At 50.3% G+C, this 24,807-nt stretch overlaps 1 protein-coding gene across 3 annotated transcripts in view; it reads left to right on the plus strand.

The window, feature by feature from the left end:
- The first annotated feature begins 3,913 nt into the window (after nucleotides 1-3,913).
- The window catches only part of SLC13A3 (solute carrier family 13 member 3), a 69,218-nt gene continuing 48,324 nt past the window's right edge, over nucleotides 3,914-24,807 (plus strand). Inside the window, exon 1 of one of the 3 annotated variants that reach the window (XM_004746279.3) lies at nucleotides 3,914-4,083. In XM_004746279.3, coding sequence (XP_004746336.1) covers nucleotides 3,973-4,083 — 111 coding nt within the window. In that variant the 5' untranslated portion in view covers nucleotides 3,914-3,972. Of the gene's footprint in view, nucleotides 4,084-11,841; nucleotides 11,947-19,111; nucleotides 19,347-24,807 lie in introns of those variants that run through there. The other 2 variants (XM_004746281.3, XM_004746282.3) reach the window with 2 other exon arrangements.

Below are 24,807 nucleotides of genomic sequence, written 5' to 3' on the forward strand. Positions count from 1 at the left end.
GGGGTCGAGCCCCACATCAGGCCCCCTGCTCAGCGGCGAGTCTGCTTCTCCCTCTGTCCCTCTACCCCTCGTGCTCTCTCTCGCTGTCTCTCAAATAAATAAATAAATCTTTAGAAAGGAAAACCTGGGCTGGTGACTATAATCAGTATCATATAACCAGTATGTATGCACACTTTACATAAGTTGTTATTTTGCTTTAAAAATAGGGAGGGGCACCTGGGTGGCTCAGTCAGTTAAGCGTTCAACTCTTGGTTTTGGCTCAGGACGTGATCTCAGGGTTGTGAAATCAAGCCCTGTTTCAGGTTCCATACTCAGCACGGAGTCTGCTTTAGAGTCTTGTCTTCCTCTGCCTCTCACCCTTCCCCTGCTCGCGCATGCTCTCTCTCTCAAGTAATAAATAAAATGTTTAAAAATAATAGTGATTATAAAAATGGGGAAGAGGAAGGGTGGTGTGTATCACGGGAATTTTAGCTCCATCGTGCACTAGCTGTGTGACCTTGGGCAAATTGTCTTAATCTCCCTGAGCTTCAGTTTTCTCATCTGTCTAACAGGCAAGCCTAGGAGTGTATGAAAATAAATAGCCAAACCATCCATCAACTATGGAAGTTCTTTAAGAATTCCTTCCCACATCCTACTTCTCTCTCAGTGTGAAGGGGGAAGAAACAAAGAAAGGGAGTTAATGGGTCCAGCCTGGGTGGCACCAGCTTCCTGTAGGACGCAAAGATGCTAAGTCATCCAACTAGGGGCCTCGTGTTGTGTGGACAGCCCTTCCTATAAGGAGCTCTTCTTGAAAGATTCAGCCCATGCAAGTCCTGGCTGATCTCCACCACTGACTTCCTCTGAGTTTGACTCCTTCTCCTACTTCACCCCTAAGTGCTCACTCTGGGTGAGAAAAATAATAGTGGTGGTCATAGTTCTCCATTGCCATGTAACAAATTGCTCCAAAGCTTAATGACATATAACAACTATTTGTTATGCTCACGATCCTGTGGGTCAGACATTTGGACCGGGCAGCTTGGGGCTGTTTGGTTTCTGTTCCACCATGTCTGGGACATCAGCTAGAGGACCCAAAGGCTAGGGGCTGGAATCATCTGAAGGCTCATTTGCTCTTAGGCTGGTTAGTTGTTGCCGGTGGCTTGTTAAAAGCCTTGCTTTCTGTGGGTTTTGTGCCTGGTTTAGTCTGAAATTCAAATATGGTGGTTGGGTTCCACAGATGAGAGTCCCAAGAGTGAGGGAACCAAGCAGAAGGCGTACCGCCTTTATGGCTGAGCCCTCGAGATCCCAGAACATCAGGAGTCCTGCAGTGTTCTGTTGGTTGGTACGGCACAAGCCCTCCCTCGCTTTTAAGAGGTGGGAACAGGCCTCCCCCCCCCCCAAACCCGCTCTCTGCGGGAAGAGTGTCAGTCCACATTTAAGAGGAGCATATGGAAGCCTATGTATGATGGAAGGTAGATATTGATCCTATCCTGGGAAAATAAAATCTGCCACGAGTGGAATGACCATAATTGTTGTCAATTGCTTAGCACTTAACTATGTGCAAGTACTGGGCTCCGGCCTCACTCATGAATTCTCCCAGCATCCCTGTGAGCTACATGCTCTTCTTGTGTCCATTTCAGATAAGGAAACAGGCCCATTGGAGTTCAAGGTCTTGTCTACAGTTGCACAAGAAGTCAAGCGGTCTGGCCAGAATTGGATTGTGGCTTTGTCTGTGCAGGGTGACAGACTCAAAAAGGTAATGAAAACAGATTATTGTACAAATTAAATGAGTTAAAACATGTAAAGTGCTGAAGACAGTGCCTCCCACATTGGAGTGCAGTATATGTGCTTGTTATTTTATTATTACTAACCCATTTGAGCCACAGGACTGAAATTTCTGCTCCAATACTAAATACTACCCTCTCAATCTCTTAGCTCCTTCCAGAACAAGGAAGCCAGTCCAGGGGCCCTGGGTGCAATATACCCTGATCCCAACTGCCTCCGCTCATGCTTTGGGGAATCTGTGCTTCTCTGATGTCAGTTGGCCCAAATCCCCAGGAATACCTTCTCCGGTTTGGAAAACTATCCACCCACACCCAGGCTTCGACTGTCCAAAGTGCTCCCTGCAGGGCCTCACTCTCCATCGGAGGTCACCCACCACTAACCTGGCTGGAACCTTTGATGAAGCCGGTTATTGGTCTGGCTCAAGGTCAGGTGCCCAGATTGAAAGGACGCTGGATAAAGTTTCATCACAGCTTATTTCCCATTGGGAAATAACTTGCCCTAGGGGTTTAAGGGAATCATGGCCAGCACGACCCACATGGGAAATCATAAAATAAGAACAGAGGGGCTTCCACCTCTGGATAGATGGAGTAGACATAATTTTCTCTATACTTCTTGCTGAGGCCAACTGAAAATCCTGTACAGTACTCATCGAACAGACTCTAGAAAGGGAAGAGATGACTTGGGACCCAAGGAACAACCCACTGATGAGTTTATTGGGTTTTCTTTTCGCCTACTGTATCTTTGACATGAAAGAAGCAGGCAACCGGAAATGCCAACAAGAGGCTCCAGAAAACCCTGACATAAGCCTGCACTCTACAGCAGAAGCACCAGGAAAAATCAGCCTAGCGAGACCATTTTCAGACAAGCCTTCTCTACTCCAGCTGAACACCACAGAAGAAAACTGTGACCTTGCCCCCATCAGCAGAGGCTGAGTGGGGAGACTTGACTTCTATCCTCACCAGGCTGTCACAGTGTGTCCCAGCTTCCTTCCAGGGGTGATGATAGCGCAAGTGCTGGATAGGGCTGGGACTTCTGTCCTCCTAGGCTAATATGAGGATCCTTGTCTCCTGTCACCCCTTACCAAGTTTGCTCTGCGAAAGGCTTTGTTGAAAGGATGAAAAGACAAACTATAGCCTGGGGGAAAATATTTGCAATCCACATCTTGTGTCTAGAATATAAAAATCACTCTCAAAACTCAACAGCGTAGAACAAACAGTCCAATTAGAAAGCGAGCAAACAGCAGGAAAAGATGATTCCGGAAGAGGATATGCAGATGGCAAATAAGCACATGAAAAACGTTCAACATCATCAGTCACCAGGAAAATAAATATTCAAGCCGCAGTGAGATACTGCTACACCTCTATCAGGATGGCTAAAATCAAAAATAGGGAGAACCCTAAATGCTGGCAAAGACGTGGAAAAATTGGATCACTTATTCGTTTTTAATGGAAATGTAAAACGTACAGACACTCTGGAGAACAGTTTGGCAGTTTCTTTAAAAACTAAGGATGCAACTACCCCATCTATCACTCAGCAGCTGTACTCCTGTGCTTTCACCCAGGAGGAAGCAATAAATAGATGCCTCCAGGCTCCTGCCTGCGGGTGACTCACCCACCCTGGAAGGAAGGAGGAACAAAATCAACAGCAAGGGCGACTCCCAGTGAGGGCTCGCTCAGTGCCAGGCGCTGTGCTGGGCATAAGTGCGCCATTCCAATGAAACTGCCCAACAGACCCCTGGTCTGGTAGAGCCCATCATCATCACCCCCACTTTGTGGATGAGTAAACTGACGCTCCAAGGCCTTCGCTCAAGGCCAGAACGTCGCTCAAGGCTAGAAGGCGCAGAGTCAGGTGATTCTAACAATCGCAGACCCAGGTGATTCTAACAATCCTCCCATTGTCATTACACATCCTTCCCCGGGGCAAGTCAGGAGCAGCGAGGAAAGGTTCAGCGGGTGGCCGCGGGTTAAACCCAAGGACTGGAGTCCGTTCCTCGTTCTTGTGCCTGACGCTCCCTAACTCTCCCGGCCTTCTCCACCCCCGCCCCCCAATCCCGGGGGCGTAGGCACCACCCTTTTCCTCCGGGAGGAGCAGGGAGAGGGCGGGTTCCCGAGCGCAGTCCCCTCCCCGGACCCTCCCCCTGGCTTTAAGCCGGCGCGGGGAACCAGGCGCGGGCAGTCCCGGGCCGGCCCGCTCCGCCGGCCGATCGCGCAGATGGCAGCGCTGGCGACAGTGGCCAAGAAGGTGTGGAGCGCGCGGCGGCTGCTGGTGCTGCTGTTCGCGCCGCTCGCGCTGCTGCCGGTGGTCTTCGCCCTCCCGCCCAAGGTAACGCCTCCTCCTCCCGGGAGCCCCCCCCCCCCACCGTTCTCCCACCTGAAGGGCCGCGCTGAGAGCAGGACCCTCTCTTCCCCCGCCTCCAAAGCGGGAAGCTGCTGAGGTCCCAGACCGCCCCTCGACCCTCAACCTTCTCCCCTGCACCCTGCCCCCTCTAACCCTTTCCCAGCGGCGTCTTGGAGCCCGGGATGTTCTCACTTAGTCTTGGAGGGACTTTATCCTCTTTGATGAGCTCTAACCCTGCGCTGGGCGCTGCGGGCAACATTTCACTTGATAATCACAAGCAACGCGTAACGAACGCCCACCGGGGCAAGTCACAGAACTCTGAACTTCATTTCGCTTAAATGTGAAAATGGTGGAAACGGGACTGTCAGCCCATTGGGCTGTGGTAGATATTAAATGAGGCAATATATGCAAATCGTTTAGAACTAAGCTGTACACGGTTAGTGCCTACGACACACTGGCTGGACGACACACTGGCCGGTTTTATTCCAGGCCCTCGGTCTAATGGGAACAGCCACGGTTTGAGGAACCGTCACCAGGAGCCAGGCCCGTGAAGCTTTGCCCTGTGGACATAATTTTATTCCATCCTTTCCAGGCTCCAGGATGGGGGAGGGGTGAGGGGGTGAAGGTTATTCATCTCATTTTCCAGAGAAGACAAGGGAGGCTCAGAGAGATGAAGTGACTTGCCCAGAATCACACAGCAAGCAGCTGAGTAGGGATGCAGTTCCTGGCTTGTCGGAATCCAGAATTTGAGCAGTTTCTACACTCTCAAAGTAAATCCCTCGACCAAAGGCTGCAGATCGAGGTCAGGAGTGTCCTGGTGAAAGTCAACACCAAAGGGGGCTGGGAGAAGATGGTGTCACGGGTCCCTATTGGGTCCCTCACGGGTGCCCAGTCCACCTGGGGCATCATGGGAGGGCATAGGACAAGGCTTCCACCTCCAGGAAGTTGCTCTACTACTTATCAACGTGATAGTCAATGTTCATAAAAAAGAAAAGCAGAGAGAGGGTGTAATGTAGCGGTACGTTATCCAGCACCCACCAGCAGAGACCAGGGGAACTGGGATCCAGAGAGGGCTGCCTGGAGGAAGGGTCCCTCGTTGGGCACAGGGAGTAAGAAGGTGATACCAGCTGGTGCCAAAGAGACCCAGGGCTAACGTACAAACAGGTTTTCTGGTGTGGAATGATCCAGGCTCTTAGACTTTTTTGACTTTGAAGAGAGAAACAAGAAATGCCAGAATAAGGGTAAGGTCACTTTTCAAAACCATCCCATCCCCAGCCGGGTGCTGACCTCAGGACCTTGGACCAACCTCCTTTCTTCTTTGGGTCTCACTTTCCTTGTCTGTGGTGTGGGCCATCATGGTGCTGGTGTTTGAGAATCGAGGTGAAGGGTTGAGCGAGGGAGTTGCCTTATTTTGTGGAGCATCACGGGTGGAGGCTGGGTGAGTTTGTGAGGTCCTGAGTGGAGCAAGAAAAGACAGAACTTACTGCGTCTCTCTCCTCAGCAGGGCCCTTCTCAAGCTTCTCTCTGCTCACCCTCTAGCAAGATCTGCTAGATCAGGGGCAGATCCAAGTGTTAGAGGGCCTGAAGCGTGTAGTATTTGAGGGGTGCTTTTCAAGAAAAAGTACACAGATTTACAAATAGAAAATTTATTTCAGGGCTTGGGAGGGGCTCTGAAGCTTAAGTTTCGTTAGTGTTACTGTGAATCCACTTCCACCCGAAACCCAGCGGGCCCCGGAAACGTGCCTCAAGCTTTCTGCGATGGTGGTGAGCCTGATGAATAAGCGGTTTTACTGAATGCTTAACTCTTACTATGTGCCAGGCACCATGTGAAGAACCTTGGCCTCATCCTGTATAATGTGCACAGAACCAGGGAGACAGCTGCCATGAGCCTTCCTACTGACCAGGGGAGGAAATGGATGTCAGGGAGGTTATGTGACTTGCCCAGGGTCACATAGCCGGTACGGAGTCAGGATGCAGGGATCCAACTTAGAATCATTGCACTTGATACTCTTTTCTTGGTTTTAACTAAGAACCTCTCCTGGTTCCCTGCAGATCCCCGTGCGGACCCTTTGTGTGGCCTTGGATGTCACTACCTTATTTAAGTGGCTGATGAGTATGGGCTCCCTCAGGTCTGGCTTCTTGGGGGATTTTTTTTTTTAAGATTTTATTTATTCATTTGACAAACAGGTCACAAGTAGGCAGAGAGAGAGGAGGAAGCAGGCTCCCCACTAAGCAGAGAGCCAGATGTGGGGCTTGATCCCAGGACCCTGGGATCATGACCCGAGCTGAAGGCAGAGGCTTTAACCCACTGAGCCACCCAGGTGCCCCCTTGGGGGATTTTTTTAAAAAGATTTTATTTATTTATTTGACAGAGAGATCATAAGTAGGCAGAGAGGGAGCCTGATTCGGGGCTCAATCCCAGGACCCTGAGATCATGACCTGAGCCAAAGGCAGAGGCTTAACCACTGAGCCACCCAGGTGCCCCTTCTTGGGGGATCTTAAACCTCCCTCAGAAATCTCTATCAGCATACTCAAAGCCTCACCCTGTGTTTTATTTATACACAAATTATATATAGATATATAATTATTATATTCTCGGATATTAACAATGGACATGTTTCTAAATCTGATTTACGATATGAATCACGGCATCCTTAGAGAACATTGAACAGAAAACGTTGCTGTTTTTATTGATCTGGGACATACATTTAAAGCAAGGAGTGGGTGTGCTCTGCAAATGAAGCTTCCAATTTTTTTGGTAATCTTAACCAGTATCAATCCTGTGATAACCTCCCAAACAAAGCCCGGTGAGCTAACAAAAATTTATGTTTGCCGTGCAAATGTAGCTTCAAGGCAGGTATCCTCAGTGTCCACTCCCACCCACAATATCAAATTGTCACTTCGAAGCCTCTCTCATACAGAAATTCTGGAACCACCGATTGAAGTTATTTCGTACGTATGGGTTCCCCAAAGCTTTCCAGGTGTCAGATCAGGAAAGACAATGGAGCTGCCTGGGCATTTGCCTTTTGTCCCTCACTGGGTCCTGGCTTTCCAGCTTGGTGATGTCTCTGATGTTCTAGGAATCTGTGTGATCAGCAGGGTTGGCCCTCGTGCACCTGTCCCCTGGCGACTGGTGAGCCAGTCTGTGGGGAGATCGGGGTTAATTCGAAGAGCAGATAGAAGTGGTGGAGGTGGGTGGAGGAGGACAATTCTTACATTATGTCCTCCTGGCTTGGAACAGAATGCTATCAGCAGAGATGAAAAGGAGTGGGATGTATTTCTAGAATGCAGTGATTGCAATTTCCAGTGCCACTGGAGATTCCAGCTCTTGCTACGAGGGTGCTGGACACCAGTAGGAAGTCCAGATGCTGCTGGAGGGATCATCTCCAAGTTTTCCAAGAATAGCCATCCTGGGAGATGGAAGTTAGGGGACTGGCCTTAGGCAGCTGGTAGAGATAGTGAGACTGTCAAAGCAGCTTGTAAATGAGCACCAGCTCCCTAACTGTTGGCAGGGAAGTCTTGCCCCCTTTCCCACCTTGCACCCACACCCACTGAAAGCAAATGTAACCAGACTGACCATGGGGCCAAGATGGGTACTTATAGATGACTCTAAGGATGCTTTGAAGAAGAGGGATTGGGGGGATAGTCTAGGTGGGAATGCTACAGGGTGTTGCACAGGCTGTGGACTGCACAAGGCGGCTTGAGTTGGGAAGAGGAGATTGAACCAAACTGCACGCCATCTGCCCAACTGTGTATCCTGTTGCAGTGCTGGATCTGCCTGAGAAAGAGCCCCTTTCCTGATTTGCTGCTAGCAGCAGACTGGTTCTGGGGTAGTGGATCTTTTAAGGGGACGGTAGTATACCTAGATGGTCAGAGGCCCACTTTTTTGCTTTTGCTTAATTCTTGGGTGGGTGGGATTTAGGTGGGTGATGAGGAAATTGATCATTTCATTCCTAGTTTTTAGTCTTTGGAATCAGAACTGGATTCTCATTTCACATACTTGCTCTGGGACCTTGGGTAAGGCATTTTACTTCTCTGATCTCCAGTTGCTTCACTGATAACATGATCATCTTTTTCCCTGGTTATCATTTGGGCCCTGTGAAATCATATATAGTGCCTGTGCCATAACTTCCTACTTTTAAATTCAGTGCCAAAGGTGTGCTTCACCTCTCTTGTGCTGTACCTGGGCGACGGAGACCCAGAGAAATCAAAGGATGGGTAGAGCATGGGCCATAGCACTGAGAAGGCCTGCATTTGGGTTTTGGCTCTGAAACTTTGAGATGGGCAGCTTTGCATTTCTGAGCCTCTGTTCCTTCATTTGTGAAGCGAGGACTCACACCTTTCCCAAGGGCTTTATGAGACTTAATTAGGAAAACATATGGAAATTGTCCTGTATGGTGCCAAACGTAGTGTGAGTTTATAATAATAATAATAATTCCTGTTAAAAATTGTTTTCCCATTTAGCCTATGTTGTCTTACATGGTTTTCAAATTTTAGTTTATTTACTTTTCACATCAGCCTTAGGAAAAGGGAATAATGATTATCCCCATTAATACAGATGAGGAGAAAAAAGCACAGAGAAGTTAGGTAATGTTCCTGAAGTCACACAGCTACTAAACATTGTGTTGGTCACTTCTTCTTGTCCTGGGTTTTGGAAGACAGGGTGGCCAGCGTTCTTGGAGACCCTGAGTCTTCCCTTAAAAGGGGCATCCCAGAAACCCCCCCAGATCCAGCCTTGTAGATCGAGTACCTTCCTAGTGTTTTAAACGTGTATTATCTCATTGAACCCAAAGAGCTCAGACAGGGAACCCCTAAAATGGACTGCAGTCTGTTTATTTTCCATCATCCAAATACTGCCCACAGCATTTTTACCAGATCCCCTTACTCTGCTCAATATTACTTAATTATATTCCTATCATGCCCTCCCCCCCCTTTTTTTTTTACATCATTATTGCCTTGCTACCCTCCCCTCCTTTTCAAAACACTTAAATACAATGACTTAATAAGAAAATTTAATACAAAGACCATGTATGAAAACCAGGATCACAAATGACTAATAGAAGAAAAGCAGCAATAAACAAATATCCAATGTTGGTTGATTCTGGCCACACACTGCTGCCTGCTTGAAGCCAAGGGCCTGAGGTCTTCCCTTTCTGTGTTGTCTAGGGAGGCAAATGCTCAAGAGAGGTGTAAAAGACAAGTTACTATCAAACTGAGGCTTTGATCTGGAAGGAATGGGGGGGGGTGGGGAAAGAACCCACAGTGTCTTCATGAAGCTCTCTGAAACGGTCCCCCGTCTGATAAAAAGGATTTATTCATAGACCTTTCCTTGTGGGATTTTGTGATCAAGAACAGGTTTATTGCAAAAATTGGCAAAAGCTACGTCTTAGATGCACATAAATTTTGTTTCTTTTGCAGTCTATCCTTTACACATTTTCTTTTTTTCCCTGGAGGGATCTTTGAAGCTAGCTGTGGGTGGAAAGGAGAGTTGCTTGTGGTGTTTGGTGGAATGAGCTACATTGAAATGGCCAATCCTAAGCCTCAGTTTACTCATCTGGAGATTGGTTCTAATCCTACTGAAGTGCGTTCGTATGCCTAAGGCACTTTGCCAAGTGCTGTCCTGTAGTAAGCACTCAGTAAATGTCAGCTGCTACTATTGGAGCCTGTCACAGTGCTTAGAACTGGAGGCTCATTCTAGATCAACTTCCATGAAGAGGGAACCAAGGTCCAGAGAAGGAAGTGAGTTGCCTGAGGCATGAGGGAGTGGCAGAGTGGGCAGGAGAGCGCCTTCACCCCTCTATCTTTGTCCACCGATACCCCATTTCAGGCTTCCAGCCATCGTGTTTTACCTAGTGATTTTTAATCCCTGAGCCTAACTTCTAGATAAAGGGTAAGGGAAATCCGAAGTCAAGCTCCCTTGCTTCTGCTCAGATCCCAGTTGGCCCTCATTGAAGATTATTAGCAGCAAATATTTATTGATCACTTACTGGGAGCTCTGCCCCCTTGCTCCCTCTGCTCTCATACTGACCTTGCCTCTTTCTTATGTATCTCAAATTTGCTCTCACCCCAGGATCTTTGCACTTGCTGTTCCCTCTGTCTGAACTGCTGTTTCCCCAGATATCTGCCAGGCTTGCTTTCTCACTTCATTCATCAATGCTTAAAGACCACCGTCCTCAAAGGCCTCCCTGACCACCCTATCTAACAGAGAGGTAAAAAAAATCTTTTACACTCTGTTCCCTTCCCTGCTTTACCTTTTGTCATGGTCTTTATCACTATCTGGCAGGTCAGGGTAAGCAGTCATAGGGTTGGCTGGTGCAAATAATTTCCATGAGCTCTAGGACAGAGGCTGTCCCTAGGTGTCTGGTACCTGGCTCTCAGTGATTGAGGCAGGAGGATGGATTGTGGCCTGGAGTGAAAGAGCCCAACAAAAGAGGTGGTTGGGGGTGTGGGCTCTGGATTGGTGGTTTACATTGGAAAAATACCTTGAGTTGTTTACTATCTCTAGGAACTAGCTAGCCCGGGTAGCGGCTGACCTTCCAGAGTTATCAAGGTCCCAGGATGTCAGAGTATCAAATTCAGAAATTAGAACACACGCTTGATTCGGTCTTCCATATTCTTCTCTCACCGTGATCGAGCCTCACAGGTCTTCTTTTGGTCCTTCAAGTCTACCAACCTTCTTCCGGCCTCAGGGCCTTTGCATTTGCTGTTCTCTCTGCCTGGGCTGCTCTTGCTGCTGATCTTCCACAGCTGGATCCTTCTGGTCATTGAAGTCTTAGCCCTAATTGTACCTCTTCTGAGGAGTCCTCCCTGACTACCCTTTCTTAAGAATACTTGTCCTCCTTACCCCACCAAATACTCTCTAAACCAGCCTCCTGTTTTATTTCCTTCATGGAATTCATCCCAATCTGAAATGGCCATTATTTGTTCACTGTCTGCCTCCCCAAGTAGGCAGTGGGCAATGTCGGGGCATCGCTTGCTCCCCACAGCCTCCTCCCTTCCTGTGCCTAGGACAGCGTCTGACACGTGATTGGTACTCAGTAAACAAGTGAGTGAATGAATTTGGACTTGAACTCGGCTGGCCCTGATTTAGAAGACACGCGCTTTCAAAAGCCCAGACTGCTTCCCCGTTGTGGAAGGTTTGAGCTGGAATCGTACTTCCAGCTCCCTCTTTTCCAGTTGGGAGGACTGAGGCCCAGAGAGGGCCTGGAGAGACTCCCCCAGACTCTCCCAGCCAGACGGTCCCAGAACCTTCATCTGTGCCCCTACATGCTCTCTGGCCAGGTCTGACCCATTGCCCACACAGGCCCCTTGGCCTCGGCGCCGCTCCTCTGAGGCCCAGCCAACTTTCCGCTTGCCTGGAGCTCCTGCCAGGTGTGTAAACAGGCCGATGTGATTCCTGGTGATGCAGCAGGGAGCGAGATCGTTTCCTGACCAGACTCAACAGGACAGCGCCCTCTGGCCCTCTGGACCGATGAGCAGGATTCCCCCCCCCCCTCCCCGCCCTGGCCAGACCTTGAACACACAAAGTCAGCACCTTAGCAAAGCCAGACCTGGCTGGGGCCTGGAACGAGTTGCACACATGCTCCCGAGCCCCTCTCTCCAGCTGAGATGCATTGGAGAAGAGACACACAAGGCCACAGCTCAAAGCACGTCCTGGCAAGTCACTTCCCTCCCCTGAGCCTTGATTTTCTCACCTGCAAAGTGGGCATCCTGAAACCTATCTGCTGGGAAGACTTGAAAGGGTCTGACTCATGGGAGATGCTCGATCAAGGAGCCTGGCTGTTGCTCTTATCTGCATACTGGGGGTACAAGGCTCTTGGCTCTGCTACTTGTCCCTGAAATTTACAGGTGAGGGGCAACCAGTGGGGAGGAGCCTGTGTTGTTGGGTGGAGGGAAGCACTGACACATGGGACAGAACAGCGATCCCCAGCTGATAAAGAAGTAGGAAAAAGCCCGAGGGGGCCACAGGCCCAGCGTCTGTCTTGTCCCTCTGTCCCTTTTGCTCCACTCTCCTGCGTGGGTCCTTACAAGCCGTCAGGGGCAAGATGGGGATTTGATTTCAAGCATATTAAGCTGTCTTACGGGAATGTGCTGGAGTCCCTGGGAGGCTGTAGGAAGTGAATTCAAGATTGTTGATGTCCTGGGCCACATGCCTTATTCATGCCCCCTTCTCTGCTCCCCGAGAGGCTCCTAAGAGCCATAGCCAACACCTCCCAGTGCGTATGATGTGCCAGGCACCATTCAAAGCACTCAGGCTTGCTAGCTCATTTTGCTCATCATGGCTCTGCGGGGCAGGTGCTGTTATTGTCCACATTCACAGATGGGAACACTGAGGCACAGAATGGTTTAGTCACTTGTCCGAATGCCCAAGGCTTGGAAGGGGCAGAGCTGGGATTCAGACCCTGGCGTTCTAGCTCTGGAGTCTGTGTTCTTAGCCACAGCGTGTGATGCAGGGGTGATAGATCTGTTCTATAGATGGAAAGGTCCAGGCTGGGAAGGGAAGCCACTTGCCCAGCACCTCAAGGTCATTGAATGAGTAGTGGGGCTGGCATTTGACCCTTGGTCTGCCTTATTGAAGGCGCGGCGCACACTCCTTCATGGTTCAGTGGAGGTGAAGGGGGAAGGAAGTGATGAGGTTGGGTATTGTCAGAGGCATCAGGAAAACCTGCCTAAAAGAGAGATAATGTCATCCTGACCCGAGTAGGAGTTTGGAAATCTCAGGGAGCTCGCTGAAGACAGGAACTAATGTGGGTGGTCAAGCATGATAGATGGGAGCTGGGGTTTGGCTGTCTGGGTTCAAATCCTGGCTTTTTAATATGCTGTGTCATCTTAGGCCAGTTACTTAACCTCTCTGTGCCTCTGTTTTCTCATCTATAAACAGATGTGCTAATAACTGATGATATTGGTAAAGGTCTTGATGTTGCCTAACTTCAGGGACAGATCACCTACTATGTTCTAGGCTCTGGGAAATGCTTTAAATCAGTGATTTTCGAGCATTTTGCTCCCCAGGAGACAATTGGCAAAGTCTGGACACATTACTGGTTGTCACGGGGCAATGGAGGTGGTGGGTGGAGGCCAAGGGTACTGCAAAGCACCCTACCGTGCAGGGGACAGTCCCCCGCGACAAAGACCTCAGGCCCCAAATGGTGGCTGTGCGGAGTTCCAGAAGCCTGCCTTGAACGAGTTCGATGTTTTGATCTCCCAACCAGCCTGGGAGGCAGGCACAGTCAAATCCGGTTTTCTGCCAGGGAAACAAACGGTCCATAAGAGGAGGTGTTTGCCTGTGGCCCAGGCCCTGGCTGGAGGGGCCCTCACGGGCTGGGGGGATTCGGAAATGGAGGGCCTGTCAGTCAAGACAGAATACCCTGGTCACCCAGCCCGGCTCAGAGGGCGGCTCCTGGCTGCCCTGGGTGGAGCTGACCCTTTGTCCCCTCTGGCCCTGGGGCTTGCAGCAGGCGACACCTTTCCCTTGGTTGGGAGAAACAAGAGAAGTCCTTGTTTGCTGCCACCCACAGCCCCGATTGTCCCCATGTCCCCATAAGTTCACAGGCTGCCTGCACCTTTCTCTCCTGCTCTCCCCCGCAGCTGGCTCCGGAGGCCTGGGTGGGCAGGGGAGAGTGAAGGAACATTCTGCCTGCCCCTCGCTCTCTGCGACCCCTTTTCTGTGAAGGGCTGGAACTTGGCAAAACTCCGTGGTGCCCGAGCGGGGTATTTGCCAGCAGAACCCAAACCTAGACTTGAAGGCAGTTTGCTGGGAAATGAGTCTGAGGGGCGCTGGTGTCTGGGACGAGAACATGGGGTGTCTTAGGCCCAGGGAGCCTGGCAGAGGCCTGGTGCGGCACCTGGCTCACGGGGCATCTCCCCACTCTTGTTGGGGGCTGGGGACTGAGACCTTTCTGAGAGTGCCTTCTCACCCCTGCTAAACCCACCTGTGTCCTCATCCTGGGAGGCCTGGCTCCATTTCCTGCTCCCGGCCTTTGGCCTCCAGACCTTGGCTTTCTGCTTCTGGAAAAGTGGTCTGTCCAGAATCCCTGGGCTGTTGTGCCCCTCCCCGAATCATTTTCTGAATTAGGAGGGAGCATCGTGAGAGTGGGAACGCAGACACCAGACTTCCTGGACTCATCTTGCTCTCCCCCTCTTCCTGGTTGTGTGATCTTGGGCAAGTGACTTAGCCTCTCTGTGCCTCAGTTCCTCCTCTGTAAAATGAGGACACTGATAGGACCTTCCTCATAAGGGTCTTGTGAAGATCGGCTCGTACCTTAAGCTGTGCCTGGAACATAAAAGGTGCTAGGGAAATGGTTGCTATTAGTGTTATTTTATTATAAGTAGTAGTAATATTTGCATTACAAATGAGCCTGCAGATCCAGGGGTCTGGAAATGCTTTACGGAGGATGAGGCTTGCTCCTGGGTCCTCTTGATCTTCTCCCCACTCACTATGTGGGTTTTCGGGTCTTCTAAGCCTCTGTTTCCTCCCTTATAGAACAGAATAAGCTCTTCTCCTAGGGGCTGCTGAGAAGATTAAATGAGATAATGCTTATCAGAGAAAGACCCCTTATTCTTGGCCCGAAGCCTGGAACCCCAGAGGCCTGAGAAGGGAGAGATGTGAGCAGCAGACGGTTGGAAGGGGCTTGGAAACCTCCCAGGTCAGCCTCAGCAGCAGGGGCCAGCTTCCCCCAACATGTGTCACAGGGGCTCGCAGGATGTCCAGAGCAGGGCCAGCAGGATCAGAGTGCGGGTGAGGTGATGGGAAACAGTCGAGAATTGAACATGGGAGGGGCAGGGAAGACTCCCAGTGCCTGAGGGAGATTAGGCAGAGCAGTGGGTGCATAGGATATGGCCTCAGCTGACCTAGGGTAGATGCCAGCCTGGCCAAGAACTTGCTCCGTGAGTGGGAGCAGAGCGTGTGCCCGACTCAGTTTCCTCAGTCTGATGGGTCTGCCTACCTCAGGGGGCCGTGGTCAGGAGCCAAGGAAGCCAAGGGCTTTATAAACAGTAAAGTGCCCTACAGATAGCGAAGTACAAGTAGGGACCCTGACCATCTTGTTCGTTCACCAATGTATCTTCTGACACCTGGCACACAGTAGGTGCTTCATAAATATGTCCAGAATGAATGTGGAATAAAAACGGCTATTTCCTGTGTGCCAGGTGCTGTCCGCAAGTGATTAGTACATTCAGTCCGAAACTATTAACTGAGCACCTACTCAACGCCAGCTACTATTCCAAAGATATATGGCAGTGAACCAAATAGTCACAAATCCTTATACTTATGGAACTGATATTCTAGAGAGGGAGACATTGGAAAAAACAAAAACAAAAACAGAACCCAACAGATAAACAAGTGAGGCCTATGGCAAATGATGATGGGAATAAAAGGGAAGGGGAGTGGGGAGCTGATAATGGAGGTAGTGCAACTGTAGCGTCAGGAGGTTTCATTGAGGAGGGAACACTTGAACAAATTCCTAAAGGAGAAGATAGCTGATCAAAGCTGAGCACATATAAAAGAAGAGCAAGGGAAGAGCAGGTGCAAAGGTACTGAGGTAGGTGAGTGGCAAGTGTTCATCAAATGATCTTCCCAGGGCCTTAAGACAACCCTTCCCAGGAGACAAACCGCTGGCCCCCTAATCATGGAGAAACTAAGTTCAAGGGCCTAGCTGGGATTTAGAGTCACACCCTCTCCCCAGTGCCTTTAAGGCCTGATTTCACATTCAGCCAGAGAAAGGGCTCCTGTTGGTACAGGCCCCCAAAGACATGGGAGGGGCTCTGAGGAGCAGGAGGAGGTAGAGAAGCCCTGAGGGGGGCTTTAGGTGTACCCCTGCCCCATGTTGGGAACTGAAGGGCCCTCTGGACAGATGGGGAGACTGAGGCCTGGGGAAGAAAAGGTCCTGTCCTGGGTTACACAGTGGGGAGTGGGTGGCTCTCTCTTTTCAGAACAACGTGTTCTGTCCTCCTTGGGCTGAGTCAGTCCGCTGGGGCCTCATGGGTCCAGCGGGGCTTGCACCCACCCCACCCGCCTGTCCTGGCTCATGAATGATTAGTGAGGCTTGGACAGCCGTAATGTGTGAGCTGCCCCAGGAACACTTTTAATGAATGGCTCTGAGAACTTGAACTTGTTAGAACATCTGCTAATGAGTCCAGGGGTCGAACCAATCCAGTCCCGAGGGATAGTAGGAGGATGAGGTGGCCTCAGAGATCTCCTGAGGAGAGCCCCCCGCCTCCACTTTTTCCTCTTTTACCCCTTGAGTCATGAGCCCAGATGGACACAGGTGACTCTTAACTGCTTCCTCAGGTATTTTCAGGCACTGGAGAAGGTAGGGAGGAGCCCTGGTAGGAAATCAAGAGACCGGACTTCTGGGCTGCCTCCACTGTTTCCCTCTGGGTCACCCTGGGCTAGTTTCCGGTTTAACTTTCTATGTCTCAGTCTCCTCCTCCAGAAAATGGGCACCTGCCCCTCAGCTCTGCTGCCCCTCAAGACTGAGCTGACCCATAGGGGATGTGAGAGGGCTTGTAAAGTACTGTTCTGTGGAGGGTCCTTTCATTTTCTTTAATAGAACCTTCCAGAGCATGTGTGTGGAGCAAAAGTCACAATCTGTGTAGGGAGCTCCGCCCCGCACCCGCCCAGGTGAGCACTCAGTACGGGCTGGATGTTACTTACGGTCATGGTTATTCTCATTGCCGAGCCCGGCCCAGGGCCCTGGGCTCAGACCACACAGTGGGAATCACACTTTATCCCTGGCTAGAAGCGTACGCATGGACGAAAGAGCCGCAGACCCTCTCTTTGTCTGTTTTCTCCTTTCTTGATGGGGTCATGTGCTAAGCAGGTGCATTACCACATGTCCGAGGCATACCTGGTCGCTGGCCGGGCGAGGGCCTCAGGAAAGGGTCACTTTATCTTTCCCATCCACCGCTCACACCAAGGCCACGTGACCTGGGACAAGTCCGTCGAGCTCTCTGAGCCTCGGCAGATGGGGGACAGCTGCAGTGCGGTCTCCTGGAGCTGTGGGTGGGGTTGAACCAGGGAATCCATGGGCAGCCACCTGGCCTGTCGCAGGGCTCCGTGCATATAGCCACGTTGAGTAGCTGTGGTGTCGCTCTGAGGCAATAAGGGAGAATTGATGGAGAGAGTGGGGACGGGAGGGGAGAGCGGGGACATGCCCCGAGCCTACAGGCTTTCACGGAAGGGCCGTGGCCACGTTCCCTTTGATGTCCCTCCCAGTTCTCACAGGCTGGCGTAACATGCCTCCTGGTGTGCTGGGGACCCAGCAGCTCAGAGGGATGCCTATCAGTCTGGAGCTCCCAGCTTGTTGGAGGGTAGCCCAGGATTTTCTGCTAGGACCGTGGCCTTCCCGGTAGCCCCGTGCCCCGGAGCGTCGGCTGGCTCTATTGGAAACCCCCCCCCTTTTTTTTTTTTTTGACAGACAGAGATCACAAGAAGGCAGAGATGCAGGCAGAGAGAGAGGGAGAAGCAGGCTCCCTGCTGAGCAGAGAGCCCGATGTAGGGCTCTATCCCAAGACCCTGGGATCATGACCTGAGCTGAAGGCAGAGGCTTTCACTGAGCCACCCAGGTGCCCCTGGACCCCTCTTTTTAAGTGGAGGCCTCATGCCCAGGTGCCTATGGGCATCTCAGGTTCTCTCCCCTCTTGCTTGGCCAGGCCCTTTCCTGGGCCCTGTCGTATGTGTGCACCACACTCCCTTCCCTTTGGGGTCCATATCCGTGTGCCCCCTAGAATCACGGCCTTCATCCTTACGTGGCAGACCTGAAGTACCTCACAGGTCCTCAGGATGAAATGTTCCATTTCAAAGGCCAAGAAAGTAAAAAGAAAAGCAAAGAGGGCATGGAAGCGTCTTGAAGCACAGAGCTTGTAGGTAGTGGGTAACGCTCCGTAAATCGCTGACTCCGCTGGGCATCGCTCCCGGCACTCTGGCTGCGTGAATGTACTTAATCCTTGTAGCAGTAACTCAGGGGTTGAAATTCTTGTCATCAGCATCAGCCCCATTTTCCAAATGAGACCGAGGTGTGGTGTTAAGTCACCCCCTCTAGGAAGCAGTGGAGGCAGGATTTGAACCCAGGCCCTCCGGCTCAGGATGCCAGCAGCATAACTCAGAGGGTCTTCTGGTTTTGGGGGTCAGGCCCAGATTTCAGCCCCCGTGTCCTAGCTCCCTGGCCACTGCTCGTTCTGCTGATCCCAACTGCTTCTGCCTCCCGGGGACTGGCCATCTTCCACATGTTGTCCCACCCTGGTGACAGTGACATCATTCCTCTCCTGTTATGGGTGAGAAAAACGGGGCTCTGAGAGGGGAGGCGGTCTGCTTGAGGTCTTTCCCACTAGCAGCGAGCGCCTGAGCCACGAAGCTTCCGGGCCCTGGTGGCTCCGGGGTTTCTGTTCGAGGCTTAGGCGCTGGACTGGAGGTCATGAGAGAATACAGAGAGGTTTAAGGCACAGCTTCTGCCTGGCTAGTGTTCAGGGCTTCCCACAGTCAGCCCTGCACAACCCTGGGTGGGGGGGCTTTCGTGGGCAGCTGGAGGGCACCGCCGTGGGCAGCTGGCCCCAGGCCTGCTCCCTGAAGGGCCGGCCAACCCCCTTTCTGCCTGGCATGGAGCCACCACCAGTGCCCGCTGAGAGCCTGGCCATGCCGCAGTGTCCCGACGAAAATGTCTGCTGTGACTCAGTGGGGAGATGGGGTAGAGAGGGGAAGGGGGCAGGGGAGGAGAGGACACAGTTTCTGCACAGCTCCTGCCCCTGGCCTCAGAGGACATTTGCTGAGTGAAGGGGGCAAGCGAGGGGGCAGTGGAAAAAAGTGGCCTTGTGTCTGTCTGGAAATCATTCCCCAGCTCAAAAATTAACCGCCTGACATGGCATTTTCTTCTTTCTCCCCCCTCATCTCTGTGCATTTTGTCTGCAGACTTTACTCCCTGTAGTAACAGACGAGCTAACCTGAGAAGCTGGAATTTCCTTGGTGGGAGGGATTATAAGCCTTCCTGTAAGAAATGCCTAGGTTAGAAATGCCTGTTTGAAATGCCTACTCATTGGCAGGAGGAGGTCAGGGTCAAGGACTGTGGTGACCAACCCTGACACCCCCGGTCTCACCCAGGGCCAGGACTAGCGGAAGCCTGGAGAGGCAGCCAGGGAGCAGAGTTGAAGCTGGGCTCACTGTCAGCGAGGGATACTTGCCTCACCCCTGTCCAACCCTGCTCCCATCTCCTCTGCCTGGTAAAGCTCCAGGCACAACAGTCTTTCAATGAAACAAGGTAAGTCAAGTCCTTACCTCTTACTCACTATGTGACCCCAGGCAAGCCACTTTCCTTCTCTGGACAACCCATTGTGTGAGGGGTTAGCATAGACTAGGGTTTCTATGGACGTTAATGCTACTGGGAACAAATAATCCTTTGTCGTGGGGCCGTCCTGTACACTGTGAGTGGTTTAGCAGCGTCCTGGCCTCTACCCACTAGACAACAGTAGTGGCCTTCCCATCATGACAACCCCAGGTGTCCCCAGACAACTGTTCTCCAGGGGACAAAATCACCCCCTGTGGAGAACCACTGGATTAAATTATCTCAGGTTCATTGTAGCTTTCGTATTTTGTTTTGTTTTGTTTTGTTTTAAAGAATTAAGAACAATCTTTTTGAAGCCTAACTTCCAGAAATTGAACTTGCATAAAACATAACGACAGCTCATAATTAATGGCGTATTCTCACATAACTCTCCCTGGGACACTGGTTACCGCACACGAGAAACATCACTCTGCAAGGCAAGTGCTGTGATGACGTGCCTCCTGCAGATGAGGAAACCAAGCCCAAGGCTAGCTGAATACCGGGATCACACAGCCTGGGTGTGGAAGGATTGCATTTCTAATTCAGGCCCTCCTTGTTCCAGCACCCAGGCTACTGCTCCTGTGCGTGCAAACACAGGCAAGCAAAAGGCAAGATAGCCCTTTCTGATACAAAATCCCTAGGTGGAAGGCACTCGTGGTTTAAGTTGATGAGATCCAGACTTCTCTATTCCATTCACCTTTCTGAAGCAGTCTGGAAACAGCGACAGAGAGCAGCAACAGGAGAGGCACGTGCCATCCTGAGGAAAGATGCCAGACCACAACGCCTCCCCAGGGGTGTGCAGATGGCGCAGACGCTGGTGGTGGGGTTTAGACCACATGACATGAGACCAGGAGTGACACAAGCCTCTGCCATTCCTGGGCTGGGCACAGATTCTCCCAAAGTATTTTTCTACTCTCTGAGCCCTTTGGAATGCTGGCCAAGCCCAAGGCGTGAGAGTCCCCGAGACACATGTGACAATACTGAGTTCGGATGAGCTGGATGAGGAGGCTCGAAGCCCCTTGGCCCAAAGCAGGTGTTCAGGTGGCAGGCAGAAGGGCAAGGAGGGATAATGACCCACTGTATGGTTGGACTGGTTCTTGGTCTCAGCCAAAGAGATGCAAAGCTCAAAGAGACACCAAAGCACTGTGATGTTCTTGTGTCTTCACACTTAGTCTCCATACTGAGCCCACTGGTTAGAGTGGAGACATAGTGAGACAGGGTTCTAGGAAAATCAGCCGTGCTGATGCTTAGACCTCTCTGCTGCCTCAACTTCCCCTCCCGTCCCTCTCCCTGCACTGGCCTTTCACAAAGAACTCGCCTGAGAAGGAAGGCCACTGTTCTGTGGTGAGGCGCCTGCATGGGACCTGTGAAAAGGCAGTATGAGAAATAAGAAGTCAGAGAACATCAACTACAAAGTAGACAAAGAATAAATACTGGAAGATCTGTGTTATCAACTAGGAGAAACTATTGGACAGACATTTCTCTGTGAAATATGAAAAAAATTCAAGAAATGATGGCCTTCCTAAAATAAATCTCAAGATGTGAAATAAAAGGGCCAAAGAAGAGACTGTGGAAAGCAGAAGGACATGAAAAAAAAAAAAAAACAAACAAACAAACAAAAAAACAGTGTTCTGGAAGCAGGTGGAAGAAACAAAGCTGCTCTATTAGAGAAGCCACATTAGAAGCAGCAAGATGGAGAAAGATAAAAAATATAATCAGAAAAAAACCATAAAATATAAAATAAAAACATAATCAGGGATGTTGTCTAGGACATGCCGTACAGGCTGACGGAGATAGAACAAAATGAGATGGGAAAGAAAGTAAGAAAGGATGAGGGGGAAATGATCAGCATGGATGGCAAAGGAGATCCAATTTCTGTATAATTGGTGTTGCTCAAGATGACATGAAGGAACAGAACAAATAGAACAGAAAACAGTACAGCTCTTCTTCCACTTCTGACAGGGTTACATCCCAACAAACCCAGGGTGAGCTGGAAATTTCGTGAGTCACCAGTGCATTTATGGCACCTAACCTACCGAACGTCACAGCTCAGCCTCACCGGCCTTAAACAGTGCTTGGGACGCTCACATTAGCCAGCAGTGGGGCGGAGTCCTCTAGCGCAGTGTTGCGGTGGAAAGCAGAATGGTTGCACGGGGTCACGATGGTTGCGTGTGCACGTGTGGTTGTGGGGCTGACAGCAAGTTGTGCCCGAGGCTGCTGCCCAGTATGGAGAGAGGGCATGAGAGGGCATCACACCGAATATCTCTAGCCTGGGAAAAGATCAAAATTCAAAATTCAAAGCACGGTTTCTGCCGTGTTGCTTTTGCGCCATTCTCATGGAGAAAAATCATTAAGTCAAACCATTGAAAGTTGGGGACTCTCTCCATTCAAATCTTTAATAGCAGAAGACTTCTTTGAAACTAAAGCAGAACATATGCAGATTTTCTGTCTCCCAGAAAAAAACTTACAGAGACCCATGAACACTGATATATATATATATATATATATATATATATATAGAATGTGGCATTAATAGACTGGAGGGTTAAACAATCCGTAAGCGGATTACATATCCAAAAGCAGATATGGAGGCAAAAACTTCAGGTGAGCCATGAGGAGGAAGAAAGCAGGCTGACCTCAAATGTCTGCTCTATGACCATGAACTATCTAGTAATCCTCAGAGAAGGAAAGTGCAATCCCGGAGTTGTACAGATAGATTGCTTGTATATTCAGAGAATGTCTTCGTTAAGGAAAAAATATTGTATTTGTAGTTGAAATTTGGAAAGTAGGGCATAATAATGAAGAAATCGATGTGTATTCATAATCTCGCTCCCGCAACAGCCTGCCTGTCAAGTGCGTGTTCCAAGCGCTCTTGAGCACACTTGTTCTAATGGGGTCCTTGGTGAGGTATCATCCCAGGGTCACTGTGTTCTTTTCCTTTTTTTTTTTTTTTAAAGATATTTTAGTTATTTATTTGACAGAGAGAGAGAGACACACACACACAGTGGGAGAGGGAGCACAAGTATGGGGAGCGGGAGAAGGAGAAGCAGGCTTCCCGCCGAGCAGGGAGCCCAATGCGGGGCTCGATCCCAGGACCCTGGGATCATGACCTTAGTGGAAGGCAGAGGCTTAACAACTGAGCCACCCGGATTCCCCTCATTCTCTTCTTCTCAGTTTGCAAGTGAACGGATCTCATGCTCAGAGGGTTCAGTCAGTGGCCTGCCTTCAGATTCTGAAACAGAGCCACCACACCCCGACTTCTGGGCCCTTAAGCCAAATGAGCAGTTCCATCCACCAGAACATTCTGTGATGATGAAGTGTTGTATCTGCTCTATCCAGAGACGGTAGACACTAGTCTCAAGGAGCTACTGAGCACTTGAAATGTGGCTCTCTTGACTGAGGACCTGGAATTCCAAATTTCATTCCATTTTAATGAATTTGCACATATATGGCTGTGTGTGACTGGGAGCTCTGTATGCGGACAGCCCAGTCCTGGAGATACCCTTGGTACTTTTTTTCTTCCCATTTCAGCATTGCTCAACCCCCTCCATATCAAGTTCATCCCAAATCTGGCCTCTGTGTCAACCTTGATAGGACAAGCAAGAGCTTCCAACACCTGTCTCCTTGGGCAGTAGCCTCCTTTAGGCTCATCCACTCCTGGAGGTTTCAGCCGAATGGTACCAGCTTCCAGTGGCAGAGGTGAGGGCCTGGGCAGCTGCGAGAAATTTCACTGGAAGCTCTGATTCCGTCGACCCTGGGTCCTCTCAGCAAGATCCCATCTCCTGAAGTGGAGCCTCGAGACAGAAGCAAGTGGCAAAGAGGCAAATTGCTGACTCTGAGATGATCTAGAAAATGAGTCTCGGCAGGACGAGACACCTGCCCTGACCTCTAAACTCACAAGTTAAAATTCAAAGGAACAGGGCCCTGGGATCATGTGACTCCATGCTTCTACCCTAATCTGCCCTTGAGAGATCAAGGGAAGTCTCCATTTGCTGACAGGCAGACTGACCCTCCTCCACAGGGCCAGGTGGCTGGTCTGAGTTCACCCAGGAGGCAGAGGTGAGTGAGGCAGATGTGCTGGGGGTTGGGGTCAAATCGTGGGTCCCCCCCAACCCTACCCCCTGGCCCACCATTTAAATGGTAACCAGGCCTGAGTGCAGGGAGATCTCAGCTCTCATGCTCTGTGTTGTCCTCAAGACATCACTGCCCCTCTGCAGACCTCAGTTTCTATACCTGTAAAATAAGAATTTAAAAATGGAGCAAAGATTTAAATAGAGCATCCCACAATCCCTAGTAATCTGTGAACAACCTGAATTAGATTCAGAATTGTGTATGTGTGAGCACTTTTCTGGACTTTTACACCGATTAAAACCATCATAACCCAATGACCATGGGTTTGGTAATGTTTGACGATGTGGGTTTTTTGCCGACTACTTTCTTCTTAATGAGCGAATCTTTCAAAACTGTGAGATGTTCCAATAAAAACACAGTGTCAAGATGCTTTTGAAAAATCAGAAATCAGGCATTATGGGGCTCATGTTCTCATGGCAACAACTAGAAGCTGAGCAGGAGTTGCTGTTCTTAGAGGGACCAATACCCTCCCCTTGTTCGCTGCAGTCCCCACTCCTCCCTATTGCATTCCTGACTCGGAGGCCCAGTCCCAACTGTGATTTATTATCAAGCCTAGGCATTTTCCTGCTACTAAAATAATGGCACTGCCCCAAGTGCCAATCAGATGGGAGATAGCGATGTGATCTTTTTCTTCAGCCAACCCGCTTCACTCATTAAATGGTCCCCTGTACTTGAGTTTGTGCTGCCTGATTTACATCATGTATTTATTCATTCAACAAATATCCACTGAGGCCCTGGAGACAGAGGTGAACAAATAAAGACAAGGGTCGTGTTTGTATGGAGCTTATGGTCTGGTAGGGGGAAGGAAATAATAAAGCAACAAACAAGAAATACTTGAGCTATTGAGAACTGCTTGACAAAAACAAGGCCAGACAATGGAAATCAGACCACAATTGATCGCACGGTCAGATCACATGGTCAGGTCACTCCCCAAAGAGGCGACCTTTGAGATGAGAGCCAAACAGCAAGCAGGAGCCAGCTGGACCAAGATCAGGGTCGAGGGGCAGGCAGAGGGGACAGCAGGTGCAAAGGCCTGGAGGTGGGAACTGGCTCAGCCTGCTCAATCTCTGAGACCCCACCACTTAGTGTACATGGGCCCCAGTTCCTTGCCTCCAAGCCTCCCAAGAGACTTTAGATCTCTGGGGGTCAGTTCTGTTCTCAAGGCCTGGCAGGGTTGGGGGGTGAGGGGCAGTAATACTTATTAATTCCCCACCAGATGTCTGGCATCCAGCTGGCAGTTCTGGATCCATTTGTCCACAGGAAGCCC

The sequence above is a fragment of the Mustela putorius genome, unplaced genomic scaffold (genome assembly GCF_011764305.1).
Source record: "Mustela putorius furo isolate JIRA1106 unplaced genomic scaffold, ASM1176430v1.1 tig00000592_pilon_pilon_pilon, whole genome shotgun sequence".
Lineage (NCBI taxonomy): Eukaryota > Metazoa > Chordata > Mammalia > Carnivora > Mustelidae > Mustela > Mustela putorius.